Source organism: Vicugna pacos, chromosome 18, assembly GCF_048564905.1.
Source record: "Vicugna pacos chromosome 18, VicPac4, whole genome shotgun sequence".
NCBI lineage: Eukaryota > Metazoa > Chordata > Mammalia > Artiodactyla > Camelidae > Vicugna > Vicugna pacos.
Window position 1 is genome coordinate 30,378,893 of NC_133004.1, and position 17,063 is coordinate 30,395,955.

Here is a 17,063-nt window from a genome sequence, read left to right on the forward strand (position 1 = left end):
CTCACCCCACTGGTAACCACTAGTTTGTTCTCTATATACTTGATTCCATTTCTAGAAAATTCTAGAAATTTCTAACTAGTTTATAGTGGCAGAAAGTGGATTAGTGATTGCCTGAGAACAGAACGGGGTCACAAGGAAACTTTGGGAGATGGTCTGTATGTTCGCTGTCTTGATGGCGGTGCTGGTTTCATGGGTGGATACAGAAAAATTATTTCTAAAACCCAAATGAGTCTCTCAAAAGATATTTCTGATTTCTTTTTGTAGCTGGTTGACCTCTGGTAGAGATATTTTGCCTGTAAAGCATGGACTCGAGGTTTAGCAAACCAATTTCGACCCTGATTACCTATGCCCTTTAGTGAGTCACTAGGGGTTTGAACAGCGGTCTCCTTATCTGCAAAGTGGAACCCACACCTACCTCATAGGACTGTCATGAGGAGCCAGCACGGTGATATCTGTTAAGTGCTCAGGACAACGCCTGGGGAAGGCTTGCTGACCGTTAACCTGTATTGTTATTATGGTGCAGTCGCGAGTTACTGGAATGATAAGGGAGCAAAGGTGAAATCTTCTGATTTTTAAAGGCAATTTCTCAATGTGCATGTTTTTATATTTTATGGAGATAAAATGTTACAAGTGACAACATAGAGATTGAATTCAGTGTTCTTTTATTAGGTACCATTGGTTTACATACAACTTGCCTCTTGGTTATGTGCACAAGGTAACTTCCTAAAATAGATTGGGTTTATTTTTAACTTTTTATTGGAGTAGTGTGTACACATGGAAAACTACACACATGGTTAATGGCTGGATGAATTTTCACAAAGTGAACTCACCCTGTAGCCAGCATCCAGATCAAGAAACAGAGTGATGGTGCCCCGGAAGTTTCCATGTGCCACCTCCCAAAGCTCACAGCACAGGCAGCGTCACTTACTTGGGAAATTTCTAGTCTACCACACTACCCTCTTGTGTCTGGCTTCGTTCCCTTTGTTTGTGAGATTCACCAGTTGCTAACGAGACCACATGGTTTACATTTTCATGATGCTTTGTTTCTTACTCCATTTAAAAACATTAGCACGTCTTTGTTGAGACTTGAAGGATGAGTAAGATTTTGTCAGGATTAGGGAGCAGTTTGGGTAAAAGAAACAGACGGTCCAAAGGCTCGACGGTGAGTAGAAACTATGAGATGTTCAGGATACTGAAAGTAGCGTTCATTCTGGGGTAGATATTTCCTGTTTAGTTCAACTGTGTTCATAATTGTGACCATTCAGCTAGTTCCCAGATTTTTCCTACCAATAAACAGGGATGAAATCAATGTCCCTGTCCGTATACTCTTACCAATCAGAGTTTTTATTTCTATAGGATCAATTTTCAAGCACAAGGCTCACTGGGGCTAGAATTAGGTGAATTTAAAGATTTAATAAATATTGTAAAACTGTTACAAAATTTTGTAGCAATTCACACTTCCCCCAGCAATGCATGGATTTGCCTATTTCACCATCTTTGTCAGTAGTTGGATGTTAATCACTTTAAAAATTTTTCTATTCTGTTGCTTTTCCTTTGAATTTTTTTCTGGCTCTTATCTTTTCATGTTTGTTAACCATTTGGATTTCCTCTTCTGTAGAGTTGTTTAATTTTAATAGTTATTAATACCCAAATAATAGAGAAAATGATAAAAGCAAAAAAAAACAAAAAAAACAAGAACATTCTGAATACTCATATGAAATATGCTTGTGTGCCAAGCTTTTCAGTAAATGGTAGAGATTATTACTACCATTTTAATGGTTCAAACCACTCAGATGGTGAGCAGATGAATCCTTAGTGATGAGACTCCGTGGACGGCTTCTCCAGGCCAATGACTTTCTGGCTGTAACGTGTTCTGAGATAGCCAGCGTGTCTGATGTCTGTTTACCACTGACTCCAAAGACATCAGCATTTGAACTTGACCCTGCAGGGGAGAAAACTGGGTCCCGGTGGCTTCTACAAGGGAGGAAGGTGCTCAGGTTGAAACTAAGCCCACGATCTGAGGAGTGAGAAAGGTGAAAACTAGACTCGTTTCTCACAACCAACTTGTCCTGAGTTCCAAGTGAGCAATCATACGCTGAAAACAACTGCAGAGCTTTATAGATAGATATAAAGCCACGGTTTCAGAAGCCAGTGGGAGGTTCTGCTTTAAGTTTCTGTGATGGTCCACAGAGCACAGATCTCAGCATCAGCCTAAATTATCAAGCATCTCCATTACTACAAAGAGGGGCCTGTTGCAAGAAGAAATTATTCAACCGAAAGCCCAGTATCTTTGGAATATTGGGAGGGAACTTATCAGCTAGAAAATGCAACTCCCGGTGCCTGAAAGAGAAGGACATGTATTGTTTATTTCAGAGACTCCCGAACTTTCTTGGTTCACAGTGTTCTTGGCCAAAAGGAATACCTCCTAGTTCTATTTATTAGTTCAGTCCAAAAAACTTAGCAAGTATTTATGTCCTAACTATTTAGTAGCCACTTAAAAAATACACATATATTGAAAGGAAACATTTTATTTCTATTTTATTTAATTCTTCTATAACTATAATTAAATAACTCAATTTAATTGAGTTCTTAAATAACTTTTGCTCTTAAATAATACAGTTACTTACCATGGGACGTCTATGCCTCTGGAGCACCACACAGTTTCTCAGATCTTGGAATCAGATTAGACATTGCCACCCTCACTTCCTCTTCAACACTGATTTTCACGCGGTTCTTGTTTTTTGTTTTCTTTTTATTATGGCAACCCCCATAAAACCAAACCAGCTTTGCAAAGATATGATGTAACTGAAAGAAATGTAGGGCCATTTAATAGAAAACTGTGAACTACCTGGAGCTAGTAATTCACACAGTGTCTGACAGATATTGAGGATCATTCTAGTTCCCTTAAAAATGTAAAATATCCCACAGCCCCTTTTTGAGTTCCTTGTGGCTCACTGGGGGTGCTCTCTGGGACATGCAGGGTTTTTTTACAATAAATCTGGGGTAGTTGGTCTTGCAGCTAGTCTGGTGACTTAGTGATGTCATCACGGATCCACACTTCTGGCAGGTTGTACCTCATAGTCTCAAGATAGCTGCTGCAGTGCCGGCATCACGTTTTTTCCCCACAGCAGTGCAGCCATCAATATAAGAAAGGAGGGGAAAGCCAGGATACAATGCAACTTGCTTTTATACTGTGTCTGGACCTGTTCGGACCTGGTGGTAGAGGGCAGGCAGGTGCCTACAGACGCAGAGATATTTTAAAATACCTTTTTTTTTCCTACTGGGAGCACCATTTCCCAGCGGCCAGGGGAAGCCATGCAACTGTGTTCTAGCCAATCAAATACGGATGGAAGTGTATTTGCCATTTCTAGGACTAGCCCACAACCCCACCCCTGCACAATCCTCCATATTCTCTTTCCCCCTTTGCTGGTTAGTGGGGAGGATCTGAGGACCTAGATGGTGGAGCTCCAAGATGGAAGTAGCCTGGAGTCACCATGTGGTGAAGAGCTTGCTATGGACTATTCTGTGAAAAATGGATCAGTTTCTCCTATGTTAAGCCATTCAACTGTTGGAGTTAATTTGTTACATGGGTTAGCCCTCATTGGCTAATGCAAACCATCATAAGAGCTACTGTTTATGGCACCTGCTCTGAATTGGGCACTGTCCTAAGAGCATCATCGCATTTAATCCACACCACAACCCTTTGGGGATGGGTCCCACCATTAGTCAACTTTTATAGACAAGGGAACTGAAGCTGAGGGAGAAGCTAGCAGGCAAAGATGGAGGGACATGACCCTCAACCTGGACCTAAGTCCAAACTATGCCTTGCCGGTTGCCAGTTTTAAAGAAATGGGTGAAAATTGGGTGAGGCAAGAAGACCAGAAAAGGAGTTGTAGTAGAAATACCAGCTGGGAGTTCCTGCTTGTGACGTGGGGGAAATAATAAATTATTGCAAATATGAATCATTGAGGGAGTGCATGTGAGGTGTCCAGTGCAGCATCTACACTTGGCAGGTGTATAATGAATGTTTGATTTTTTTTTTTCAAGAGGCTAAGCAAGAACCAATGAAGGCCTGGGTGAAAATAGGAGAGAAATATTCTGGAAGCAGCACTTGGCAGGATTTGGGCAAAGAATGAGGGAGACGGGAAGTTGAGGGTTGGACAACTATCTTGTGTTGCCATTTGCAGGGACACAGGAGGAAGGGTGTAAGAAACATCTTGTACGATGTGCTGTGGGTGCAGAGGAGGGAGAGAATAGGTCTCAAGATAACCAGCAAGAACATAGCCCTGAAACCTTCCAAGATGTGCAGATGCTCAATAAAAGTGCTGAGTTCTCCAGGCGTCTCGCTGAAAAGAGCCATCGGCCAACTGTCAAACCCTTGTCCAGATGCATCGGCTTCTGTCCTCAGACAGATACTCTTAATCTGGACGACCTTGGACAGGTTCTTCAACTTCTCTGTGCCTTGTTTTTTATCATCTGAAGATGTAGATAAGAAGTCACAGGGCTTAGATGATGGTTGTGAATATATGCAGAGTTACTTAGCGCAGCGTTAGATCTGTAGCGCGTTGTCAATAAATGGTGGAAATTTTCCTTAAAAGCCTCTTATCCTGACATCATTTCTCTGTCTATACATATAAACACTCAGATAATAGCTATGATCACTGACTGCATCTTGTCTGTCTTTTTCACTGCTACATATCCTGCTAGCACAGGTTCACAGTAGGTATTTAAATATTCGTTGAGTGAATGAACAAGGAAAGCTACCTGTCTCTCTTCCTCCCTTACTTCCTTCCATCCACCTGGCCATTTTTCCAACTCTCTCTTCTTCCATCATCCATCCATCCACCCATCCATCCATCATCTTAGAAAGGCAGTAGAATGTAGTGGCTTAACCCACCATTTTTTCAACTGTGCTAAAACATGCACAACACAGACTTTACCATTTTGACCATTTTTAAGTATATAGTTCAGTGGAATTAAGTACATTCATATTGTTGTGCAACCATCACCACCATCCATCTCTAGAACTTTCTCGTCTTCCTCAACTGAGACTCTCTACCCATTAAGCAATAACTCCCCATTCTCTCCTCCTCCCGGGCCCTGGCAGCCACCATGCTATTCTCTGTCTCTGTGAATTTGATTATTCTGGGTACTTCCTATAAGTGGAATCATACAGTATTTGTCCCTTTGTGAACTGGCCCACAAGTTTTGCAACCACAAAAGCTGTGTGATCCTGGGAAACTTAACTTTCCCAACTCTCCACTTCCTCATCTGTAAAACAGCTGGAATAATAGTACCTACCTCATAGGGTTGTTGCGAGGTTTAAGTGAGATAATACGTATAAGGTCCTTAGCCCAGTACCTGGCATGTAGAAAGTGCTTAATAAATATTAGTTCGTATAAATCAGTGTTCTAAATCAGCAGGCACTGGTATGGCAGTTGTCATGTGTCTGGCACTGTCATAAACACTTTGTTATATTGGTTGGAGCATTTAGTCTGTTTATGTTTAAGGTAATTATCAATATATATGTTCTTATTGCCATTTTGTTAATTTTTTTTCCTTCTTTTGCTCTCTTGTGATTTGGTGACTCTCTTGAGTGTTATATTTGGATTTCTTTTTCTTTTTTGTGTGTACATCTATTAAAGATTTTTGGTTTGCAGTTACCATAAGGTTTTTAACACTTTGTCATATTAACTCATTTAAATTACACAACAACCCTGTGTCATTGGTACTACACTCTCAGCCATGCTTCACAGTGGAGAAAACAGAGATGCTCAGAGGGTGTTACATGCTCAAGGTTACTTAGCCAGCTCACAGAGGAGCTGGGACTGAAGTCCAGGCAGCTTGTTTCCAGAGTCCGCAGACTCTCCTCTTGCCTCTGCTACCTCAGGAGACGGTCATCCGTCTACACGCTCAGTCCTGGATCAGCCGATCAGGGTGAGTGAGTGGAGGCGTCGGGGCCCCAGATTCCAGGAGATGTCTGTGGAAATCCGTGGAACAATCGTGGGATTACTGTCACTTCCTGTGTGTGGGCCCAGTCTGGTGGGGTCCTCCTCGTGTTCTCCTATACCTGTGGGTCTCCTCTGGACACTGATGGTGACCATGGGAGCTGGGGAGCTTGGCCCTCCATCTCCTGAGGGGAGACCTGGTGCCCTCCCCGGGTGACGCAGCTAAGCCAACGCCTTTTCCCTTTGTTGGCAGAAAGCTCAGTAATTCTTGACCACCCCTTGCCCTGCCCAGTTGAGGTTTAAAAAAATGCTTCCTTTTCTAGCCCTGGGCCACCTCCCACTGGGTTTTATTGCTTTCTTGACACCCTCAGGAGCCTCTGTTGCCCTTTAAAAGGGGCAGAGCCTGGAGTGGGCTGGCGGCCTCAGTCCTGGAGATAAGAGTGTCCCGTCCGGGAGAGCAGGTGGAGCTTTCCCAGCCAGCGCAGGCGAGCGCCCTGTCCGGAGTCACCTCCGCCCTGATGTCTGCAGAGGTGAGTGCTCTGCTGACCTCTTCCTCTGCAGCCTGGCCCGTCCAGGGGTCACTGAGAATTAATTCAAGATCGAGGCCCTGGGGGCTTCTTTCCGGGCTTTCCTCCCACCCGTGTCCCTCTCCCTTTTCCTGACTACAGGCAGCTGCATCCATGTGTGACGTGGAGTTTGGTGGTGTCAAGGTGAAGGACCCCAACAATGGGGGCAGGTGGCGCGGGTCCTGGTACGAGCGGTTCGTGCAGCCCTGCCTGGTCGAACTGCTGGGCTCTGCCCTCTTCATCTTCATCGGATGCTTGTCAGTTATCGAGAATGGGACGGACACTGGGCTGCTGCAGCCGGCGCTGGCCCACGGGCTGGCCCTGGGCCTGGTCATCGCCACCCTGGGGAGTATCAGGTGAGAGCAGCTCCGAGCACTCAGCCTGGTGCTCACCTGGGGTGCTCACCGGGGGTGGGGAGCAGAGCTGTCGGTAGGGACCCCTGGGCCCCTGCCCAGGATCCCAAGAGTAGTATGGATAAGAAAGTAGGCTTGGGTTCGAGTCCTGGCTCCTCAGTCTTTGAGCTCTGTGGCTTTGGGCAGGTCACTCTCCAAACCCAACCTTCCCCACCTGTGAAATGGGAACAGCACGATATTGTCTAAATCTTATTTCTCAAGCCAACACAGGTATGCTGCTGACCATACGTCAGGCAATACAATACTCTAAGCCCTTTACAAGATAGCAACTCATTTAATCCTCCCAACAACCCTGTGGGGTAGGTACCGTGATTAGCCCCATTTTCCAGCTTTGAAAGGAGAAAGGTCAGGACATGCGTCCAAGTTTCCATGGCCGAGCCAGGAGGGAAACCCAAGCTGTCTGGCCCAAACCCGGTGCCTCACGGGGGAGGCACAGGAAGAAATGATTTAAAGAGCTTAATCTACGTAAGCACTCAATCACTGTTGGCTGGTGTATTATTGTTGCCATCAGGACGGGGTTTGCTCCAGCTTCGGAGGCAGCCGGAGAACCCGCCCAGGGGCAGGGAGGCCCTAGGGCCTCCTCTGGCTCAGACTTCACCTGGACAGGAGCTCGACGGGGAGGGCGTGGGCTCCCAGGAGGACCAGCTGCCATGATGAATGTCTTGGAGGGAGCTCCTGGCAAGGTGACCTAGAACGTGGTTGGTCTGTATTTAACCTTGCACAGGAAACAGATCTGAGTAAGGAAATTAAAACATTGTTTCCCAGGAGAACAGAAAGGGAAAGGGGACTCTAACATTTCTCTTTAAACATCCAAGGGAAGCTGCAGGTAGAATGAAAAACACATGGTCTTCTGTTCTGGAGGGTCTGGGGTTGGAGGCGACCTTTATCACGTCTTAGCTGGGTGACCAGGGCAAAAAACTGAACCTCTCTGTGCAGTGGTATAAATGGGGATAGCTGACATTTATTGAATACTAACGATATGCTGGTATTAACTATGTATATCATACTCTATATGAATATCTATTAATTATCTTTCTAACAGCCTTGATGGGGTAGCGATCATTGAGGCTCAGAGAGGTTATATAATTTGCCCACAGTCACACAGCTTTTTCGTGGCAGATCTAGGGTTTACCCAGGCCAGCTGGCCAGCGAAAACACCTGTTATGCACTGTAGTAAACTGCCTACTGAAATACCAGCCTTTTTTTCCAACCATTTGTTTCGTCAACAAATATTTATTCAGTACCTCCTGTGTGCTGGGCTCTGACTTTGAGGTTATGGAAGCACCCAGCACAGCACCTAGCACATAGTAGGTGTTCAATAAATATTTGTTGAGCAAACTAAGAAACTGTCTTGGTGGTTTTATTGTTGATGAATGTGCAGTCGGTTTCTGGGACCTGGGTGGTGTTCCAGCCCTCTCCTGGTTGAGCCATGCTCTGAGTAACTGTTTCTCTCTCCCCGTTTGGGCTCGGTGAGATGGTGGAGAGGCTGATGGCCAGAGAGGGTTCTAACTCTGCAGTCTCCCATGCGAGGCTGCCGCCCACCCCCACCTTCATTTCTACGTTTCAGCAGGGCCCAGACTATGCTTGGTCATGGGCCTGAATTGAGGCCAAGAGGGCCTGGCTGCCCCTCCTCCCACCTACTGAGTCTGAGATCAGCTGACACTTCCCAGTCTTGCAGGAAGCTCACCCGGGGGCCTGTGCATATAGCTGGGCCAGACAAGCCGGGGCAGCGGGTCCCGAGATACCAGCACGTGGGACAAAGTTTTTGTGTCCAGAGCCCAGGTCCTCTGTCTGGTCTCAGCTCAATGCCCTGTGTCCACTGGGGGTGGGCAGGCCCATTGGTGGGTTCTAACCATCTAGGGTGATTCCCTGGGCTTGGGGTCACTGTCCTTTTTATTGGGGGTGTCCATTCCATGCACAAGAGGGATTTGGTGGGCCAACCTCTCAAGATAGCTCCTCCATCTGAGTGGGTAGCAGGGCCTTGGAGGGGGCCTCTTGGTTCTGGGACTTGGGCTGGTTGGACATCTTGGTGAAAAGGAAGGCTCTTTGCCCACAACTAATGGAGGGGCTAGTCAACTTGAACCTGTTTTTGACCCTAGGTTCAACTTTGTCTAACCCCACTTCACATCCCAAACTTCAGATCCCAATACCGAACTTAATCATGACCCTCCAAACTCATTTCTGATTCCCAATGCCATTTCCACGAACCTCTAATCTCAATTTTACACTTAGTGCTAATCACAGTTTCAGACCAAAAGTAGAAATTTTATTGGCTGAGTGGTTAACCAATCAGGAGCTGTTGTTCGGGGCCTGGTTACTTCTAAGGGGAGGCCAGGATACCTCTCTTGGGCTATGAATTTGGAGCCTGGGATCTCATTCTGACCTGTGGCCACAGCTCTGAAGGGCTGGAGGGAGCTCTGAGGGAGTCTGGAAGGAGTTGAGAGATGATTTCTCACCGCACTCTTCCTCTGGGCCATCCCGGGATCTGGGCGTGGGCCAGGAACCCGGCTGCCCTCCTCTCCCAGGCTCTCCCCCATATCCGTCACCCCCCCCCCCCCCGGCACCTCAGGGGAAAAGAATGTGATTCGGTGCCTGTTTCCTACTTGGGCTGGCGCTTGATTGACTCTGGCCCTGCAAAGCCAACCAAGGGGTGGGGCAGCTATTGGGACCCATTCCCTTGGGGACAGCCTGGGCCTTGGCCTCACGACCCCTTCTGCTTTTGTGGGTGACAGTGGTGGACACTTCAACCCTGCGGTGTCCCTGGCAGCCATGCTGGTCGGAGGCCTCAACCTGGTGATGCTCCTTCCCTACTGGATCTCCCAGCTGTGCGGGGGACTGATCGGGGCTGCCTTGGCCAAGGTGGGTGACCCCCAAGGGGACTGGGCTGGGGGGCTGGCTCTGACGGGGCTGCTGGGGTGCGTGGGGGGTGGGGACTGTCCGATTCTTTTCCTGTTGCCTCCAGTGGGACTGGGTGGGCCCTCATACCGGGGAGGGGACAGTCAAAGGGCCCTTTGTTTCCTCCAAACCCACTCTGTTCTGTCCATGTCTGGACACAGCCCTTCCCTGGACAAACCAGGAAGCAGAATTCAGAACTTGAGTTTTCTGTTCCTAAGGCCATTTCTGGCTTCGATAATTTTATTTTTTAAAAATTCATTAATTCAACAAACATCTCACTAAGCACGGACTGAGGGTACAGGTTGCGTGTGGTTATTCTTGAGAAACCCCTGAATGGATTTCTCTCTGTGTTCTCCAGTTTGCCTGCCTTTAAACTGAGTTACTCCACCTTTGATGGGAGTAAATATTCAATTACTGGACTCCTCCTGTTCCGACAGGAAGGCTCGCTCTTTCAGCCCAAACTTCTGTAGCTTTATACGTCACTCCGTGGCTGGACTGCTTTCTCCTCTCTGCCTGCCTGGCTTCCTTTTTTCTTTCTTCCCTTCTCTCTCTCTCTTCCTTTCCTGCTGTTCTTAAGCCTCAACCTTGCTTGGCGCGTGCCAAGGTCGAGGTTGGGGGGTGGGGAGGTAGAAGGAGGTGGAGGGGGCACCCCGTTAGCCTGGCTGGGGTTTGGCCTGTGGCTCTAAGCGCTGCCCATTGCAGACTTTGGCCCCAAACCCCGTTTTGCTGTCTTTCCTGCCCAGGTCTCCCTGTGCCCCCATTTGAGACTCCATTCCCCTGTCTGTTTAGAAGGGGATCCAGACCTTCCTGTTCTGATTCTCAATGTAAAGCAGTGTCCAGACTCCCCCCAGGCTGGGCCCCTTGCAAACTTGTCAGACATGGTGGAGACCAGGGCAGGGCAGTGGCTGCCGTTCACGGATGCGCCCTCCCTGCCAAGCACTTGACATAAGTCCTCTCCGCTCATCGCCCACCACCTCCCCAGAAGCCAGGGTCAGTCCCTGGAGAACACCCACTGCCTGGGCTGGGAGCTACTATTATTATCAGCCCACTTTACAGAGGAGGAAGCAGACACCCAGAGAAGGCAGTGACTTGCCCAACTTCAGCTGGGCTGGGGAGCAGCAGAGCCCCGGATTTGGGTCCTGGGTCCAGAAGCTTGTCTGCTGTGCTGTCTTCCCTCCGCCGGTGCTGTGATGACCCCGAGGCCCATTTCCTGGGAAGACAGTGGGGTTTAAGCTTCAGGGCTCTCCTCCTTAGAAGGGGTCTTTCAGAGGGCTGGCAACGTAGTCACCTGGTTATACGTGTTTATGAAGTTGGTAAAAGGAAGATATTTTTGTATTCTTTCTCAAAGAGGGTCATCACAGTTCCATATACTTCAGGCCCACTGCACCTCACCGCTGGGTTATCCCCATTGTATAGGTGAGCACAGTGAGGCTCAGAGAAGTCCAATAGCTCATGCAGAGCCCCACAGTAGGAACGTTGGAGCTGGGGGGTGGATCCAGATGTGTCTGCCTGCACACTGGCAGGACCCTCAGCTGTCTCTACCCTCCTCCATGAGGCTGAGTGACTGACTTCTCTCCATAGGCTGTGAGCCCCGAGGAGAGGTTCTGGAATGCGTCTGGGGCGGCCTTTGTGACAGTCCAGGAGCAGGGGCAGGTGGCGGGGGCAGTGGTGGCGGAGATCATCCTGACGACACTGCTGGCCCTGGCCGTGTGCATGGGCGCCATCAATGAGAAGACACAGGGTCCTCTGGCCCCGTTCTCCATCGGCTTCTCTGTCACCGTGGACATCCTGGCAGGGTGAGTGCCGCTCGGCCTTGGGACTTCAGTGCTCAGCCTGCAGCCGAGGCTTGGCTCTGGAGGTGGGCCGGCCTGTAGCGCTTACGTGAGGGTCATGGACTCAGCTGCCAACAGAAGCTGTGAAGGTAATGCCGGTGAGGGACATGGGCTGGCACTAGGCAGGCAACAGGGAGTGGCGGGGACTGTGGCATCCAAGGAGGCCACCGCCATGCCCCTCTGATAAGTTATTGCTGTGTGGGAACATGGGCTTGGGGTGACCCTTCTAGTTTCATTCCAGGGAAGGCAGAAGACTGGACTTTTATGTGAATTTTCTGTTTTGTAATATCAATAGAACATTTCTGCAGGCTGTGTTTATCCAGCCAACAGGCAGCCAGGTAGAGCCTCAGACTTACAAAGAGCTTCCACACCCATTGTCTTGTTTACCTCGAGCCTCTTAGCACACTTGGGACGGAATTAAGGAGACCAGGCTGGGTCAGGGATTATTTCTCCCCGTGTAGATATGAGGAAATGGAGGCTCAGAGAGGACACAAGTCACTTATTTAAGGTCACTGGGCAGTGACAAATTAAGTGGCAGATCTTGGGCAAGAGCCACTGTTAAAAGGGGATCAAGGAGACTCTCCCTAAAGTCCAATTCCTTCCTTTGTCTTGGACACAGAACCAAGTGTAGCCTTTCTGGGCTCTGCCCTCCAGGCCTCTGTGTCATCCTTTGGGAGGTAGAGCCTCGAGAGGGCTGGGGAAATGCGTGTGCAAAGCTGTGGCGGTGCTTTGCTGCCCCCTAGTGGCTTTTGCTTCACTTACAAGCCTGTTGACTAGTCCTTTCGGCATCCCGGTAGTGGCCATGACGGTCCAGTGAGGGGTGAGTGAATAGGGCAAGGGTACAGACACCAGGACTACAGAGGCTCACCTGGGGTACAGTCCCTCTAGGGGAGATACTGGACCCCAAGCTTCTGGCGCAACAAAGTCTTCAACCGGGTCAGTTAAACACTTGCACGTGAGTTATATGCGAAACATGGGATCTGTAGACATTTTCGCATTCACTCCTAATCACCTATGAGATACACACTTTCACCTCAGCTGAAACCCGGTGAGCTTAAAGAAAACGCACAGCTAGAAAGAGCTGGGCTAGGTTTTCAATCTAGGTCCATTTGACCAAAAAGTGGACAACTGCTTGACTTTGCCTTATCAACTCTGGAGAGGGTCCAGATCCATCTTCTTGTCCTATCATCACGGAACAGGCACTCCTCGCTGGCCATCCTTCCAGAAGGGTGTTGGGGGGAGTGGCAGACTGTATGCCCAGGGAGGAGTCAGGCCTTCCACTTCCTCGTGTTAAAAGCCTCTTTACCTAATAGTCTTCTTTGGAACCTCCCAGGGCCATGACATGGTAGCTTAGAAAGGGGTCTGGAGTGTGCACCCAGGCCTAGTTGGCATAATGAACGTGGGTGAGTTGGGGCTCCCTGGCTGGGATTCTGGGGACCAGTGTGGCTGGGTGTTTGCAGGGGTGCTGTGTCTGGAGCCTGCATGAACCCTGCCCGTGCCTTTGGACCTGCTGTGGTGGCCAACCACTGGGACTTCCACTGGATCTACTGGCTGGGCCCGCTCCTGGCCGGCTTACTCGTAGGAGCGCTCATCAGGTAGGAAGGTGACACGGGGTCATGACCCATCTGATGGACATGGCAAGAGTTCCCAGAGTGTCTGGGGCTAAGAGGGCGAGTCTCACTTGGGTTTGGAGAAGAGAGGAGGGAGCCTCCTTCAGAGGCAAAGATTATGGCTTTGGGACCTTTGGTTACAAGTGGCAGAAATCCATCTGAACACAGCTTTCATCATAAAGGCGAACTCACTGGCTCACATAATTGTAAAGTTCACAGGTGGCACTGGCTGCAGGTGGGCGCTCAGTGTTTTAGGGCTTGGTCCTTCTCATGGGCTCTGCTGTCCTCTATGTGGGCTTCATGCGTAGACAGGTTCTCCAAGAGAGGCAAAGCTGCCCACCAGGCACTCCAGGCTTGTACCCTTGCAGCTTAACAACTGCAGAGGAAACAGAACAGTTGTTCTAGCGAAAGTCCTGAGTCTGCTCTTCACCGGTTTGGACTGGCCCAGCATGGGTCATGTCTACCTCTGAATCAATCCCTGTAGCCTTGGGACCAGGCGCTCTTACTGGCTGTGTCTGGAGCATGAGCCTAATCCTGGAGCTGGGGTGGGATCAGCCTCACCTGAACAACTGTATGGACTGAAAGTAGGGAGGAACAGCTCCCCACAGGGGTGTGTACAACTCAGGGGACCTTAGCCACACAGAAAACCAGGTAAGTGGTGCCCCCAGAGCATGCATGTCAGGAGCCGCCACTCACATGAAACACAAGGTGAGCAGTGCTCCCTGGAGCTGTGCCAGGGACAACGATACTGATACTGTTATCAGAAGGAGAACATCTGCCTGACTGCTTCTCCTCCAGCTCTCCTCTTGTGAGCCTCAAGGATCCACAGGGTCCTGTCCCCTCTGCTCCAGGTCATGCAGGGATACAAGTCGGTACAGCCGCCGCTGTCTGGGAGAGCCACTGGGCTGGGCTGATCCAGACTGCTTGCACAATTGTGCGTCTGCATTTCTGACAGCCCGTGGCTTAGTGCAAAGCATCACGAGTAATTCTCAGATGCTTTCAGGGTGGCAGAGATGGGCATCTCCAGGAGAAGGGCGGGAAACCCAGCAGGAAAGTCTCTCCCTCTCCCCAAGGAGATCTGGCTACCGAGGCTGGGAAGGCTCAGGAAGGCATCTCTCTGGAGAATTCTGGACGGAAACATCTGATGAAGGGCTGGGTCTCTCCATGGGGTATCTTTTTTGTAGGTTCCTCATTGGAGATGGGAAAACTCGCCTAATCCTGAAGGGACGGTGAGGCTGAGATGGAGGGATTCCTGCTGCCCTCGGGGCCCTCGGTGCCCTCGGTGGACCCGTCCTGGACTGCAGACAAGACAGCTCTGCGTTCCCTGCCTGGCCAGAGCCCCTGAGGAGCGACCGCTGGGCTTCCCCTGACTTGGGCCTGGCTTCTCAGATGTGCTAAGGCCTTCAAATTCCTTTATGCTCTTAAGAGACCTCAGCCTGGGGAATGTGTGGCCAGCACGGCCCAGAGGGAGGCAGAAAGAGCACAACAGAAGAGCTTTTCTTGATGCGGAAGGTCCCAGGAGCAGAAGAACGGTTGGAAGAGGTGGTTGTTTATGTACCTCAGCTCGTTTCCCTCAGCCCTTCCCTTCTTCGTTCCCTGATTCCTCTGCCCTGTTTCCCGGCTTCCTGAGCTGTCAATCTAGCTTTGCAATAAATGGTTCAGTGTTTCCTCCCGCGTGCCCACTGGCTGGCCTTTCCTTTCGGAAATGGACACGGCTGGGGAGGAAGCAAAAGTCCGGGTTGGGCCTCAGAGGCCCAGGGTCCTGTTAGCTGGAACTCAGCTTAGAGTCCAGCGCCGAGGTAGTTAGAGTGCAGATCAACCCGGAGCTCATCTCCCTCTCAGCCAGACCCACTGGAGCTCTCTCTGGACTATTCCAGAATCTATTCCAGATCACAGACCTCAAGACCCCACTGAAAAGCCCACCGCAGACTCCAGGGTCTGGTTCAGCTCCCAGCGTTTTCCAGGACATGGGTCGACCCCCTCACTGCACTCCAGTTAGGGATGAGGGCAAGGGTGGGGTTGGGGGTGGGCAGGGCTCCCAGGATTTCCCAAGGGAATGTATCATGTGGCATAATACAGGTCTGGACAGACAGAGGTATTTGGATGGAAGACATGAGTATATGAATAAGGATAGAAAGAATGAAAAGACATTCTGAACGTCACACCTCACCAGCAGAGTGTGCTTCTTCTCAGTGAGAATCTATGAGGTAATCTGTGGAAGATGGTCATTATAACATCATAAACGGGTACTAGGGAAAAGTAATTCTCAACAGCAAACAAAGCTGTCACCCACTTCTCCCAGACGAGCAAAATACTGAGTGAAAATGGAGAAAATGCTCCTTGGAGAAAGTCACTGATATGCAGAGACTGCTTGTTGAGAAAATGGACACTATCTACCCAAACACCCACAATGTTTTGGAGGAAAAAGAGAAGGACAGACTTGAATATCAACAAACCTAAAGAAGAGAAAAGGGCTACTCAGCCAACACATGCTCAGTGACCTGAAGGTGACTGTAAAAACAGCTACTAACACTGACTGGGCACTTCCTATACGCCAGGATCTGCTCTGCATTCCTCCCATGTGGTAACTTATTTCATCTTCACAACAACTCTAGGTACATAGTGTTGTTATTATTATTATTTTTATGTTACATGTGAGGCACAGAGAAGTCAAATTACTTGCTCAAGAGCACTCAGGCAGTGGCAGAGCTGAGATTCAAGCCCGGCTGGTCTGGCTCCAGAGTCTGGGATGTTACACTGTTCATGTCGTCACGTCACCTACAGACATACAGCTGCGCTTACGGACAAAGAGCCAACAGCAACTCTTAGGGGAAAACAGAGAACACACACAACTGTTAACAGGGGAACTATGCAGTAATAAGCCAGGAACATCGAATGATGAGAGGGAACCATCAGGGTTAGTCAGGAAGGGAGGCATCTTTTCTGGAAGAACATCGCATAAGAACTTGTAATCTATCCAGCAGATCACATGAGGAGGGTGAGCAGGAAGGGACGGTGGCATCATGTGCTTGAAGGACCCGCACTAAGAGAGGAAAAGCAAATAACCTGACGAAGGCGTGACACTATACACAGGAAACCCTGAAGGCTCTGCACGAAAACTGCTCGGGCAGATCACACAGCCACCTCTCATCTGTGAGGCCTGCTGTTGTCTGTGGCAGTGTAATCCAATAAACTCCTTTTCTAGTCTAATCCTTAAAACCAAATAAACTACTAGAGCTGATAAAAGAATTCGGCAAGGTAGCAGGATACAAGATTAACATGCAAAAATCAGTTGCATTTCTTTACACTGACAATGACATACCAGAAAAAGAAAGAATCCCTTTTAAAATCACATCCAAAGAATAAAATACTTAGGAATAAATCTGACCAAAGAGGCGAAAGACTTACACACAGAGAACTACAAAACACTGATTAAAGAAATTAAAGGTGACTTAAAGAAATGGAAAGATATCTCATGCTCTTGGATTGGAAGAATTAATACTGTTAAAATGGACATAGTACCCAAAGCAATCTATGGATTTAATGTGACCTCTACCAAATTACCCAGGACATTTTTCACAGAACTAGAACAAATAATCCTAAAATTTATATGGAATCACAAAAGACCCAGAATTGCCAAAGCAATACTGAAGAAAAAGATCAAAGCAGAAGGAATAACCCTTCCAGACTGCAGACAATACTACAGAGCTACAGTAATCAGAAGTGTGGTATTGGTACAAAAACAGACATATGGATCAAGGGAACAGAAAAGACAGCCCAGAAATAAACTCACAGATCT

General features: G+C 48.7%; 1 protein-coding gene across 1 annotated transcript; it reads left to right on the top strand.

Annotated features, from left to right (window-relative positions):
• The first annotated feature begins 6,325 nt into the window (after positions 1-6,325).
• AQP8 (aquaporin 8) lies at positions 6,326-14,932 on the top strand. The gene is made up of 6 exons (XM_006201221.4): positions 6,326-6,478; positions 6,617-6,870; positions 9,660-9,786; positions 11,404-11,618; positions 13,115-13,249; positions 14,449-14,932. The coding sequence occupies exons 1-6, from the start codon at positions 6,467-6,469 to the stop codon at positions 14,495-14,497; spliced, it is 792 nt and encodes a 263-aa protein (XP_006201283.1). The 5' UTR covers positions 6,326-6,466; the 3' UTR covers positions 14,498-14,932.
• Positions 14,933-17,063: the final 2,131 nt, after the last annotated feature.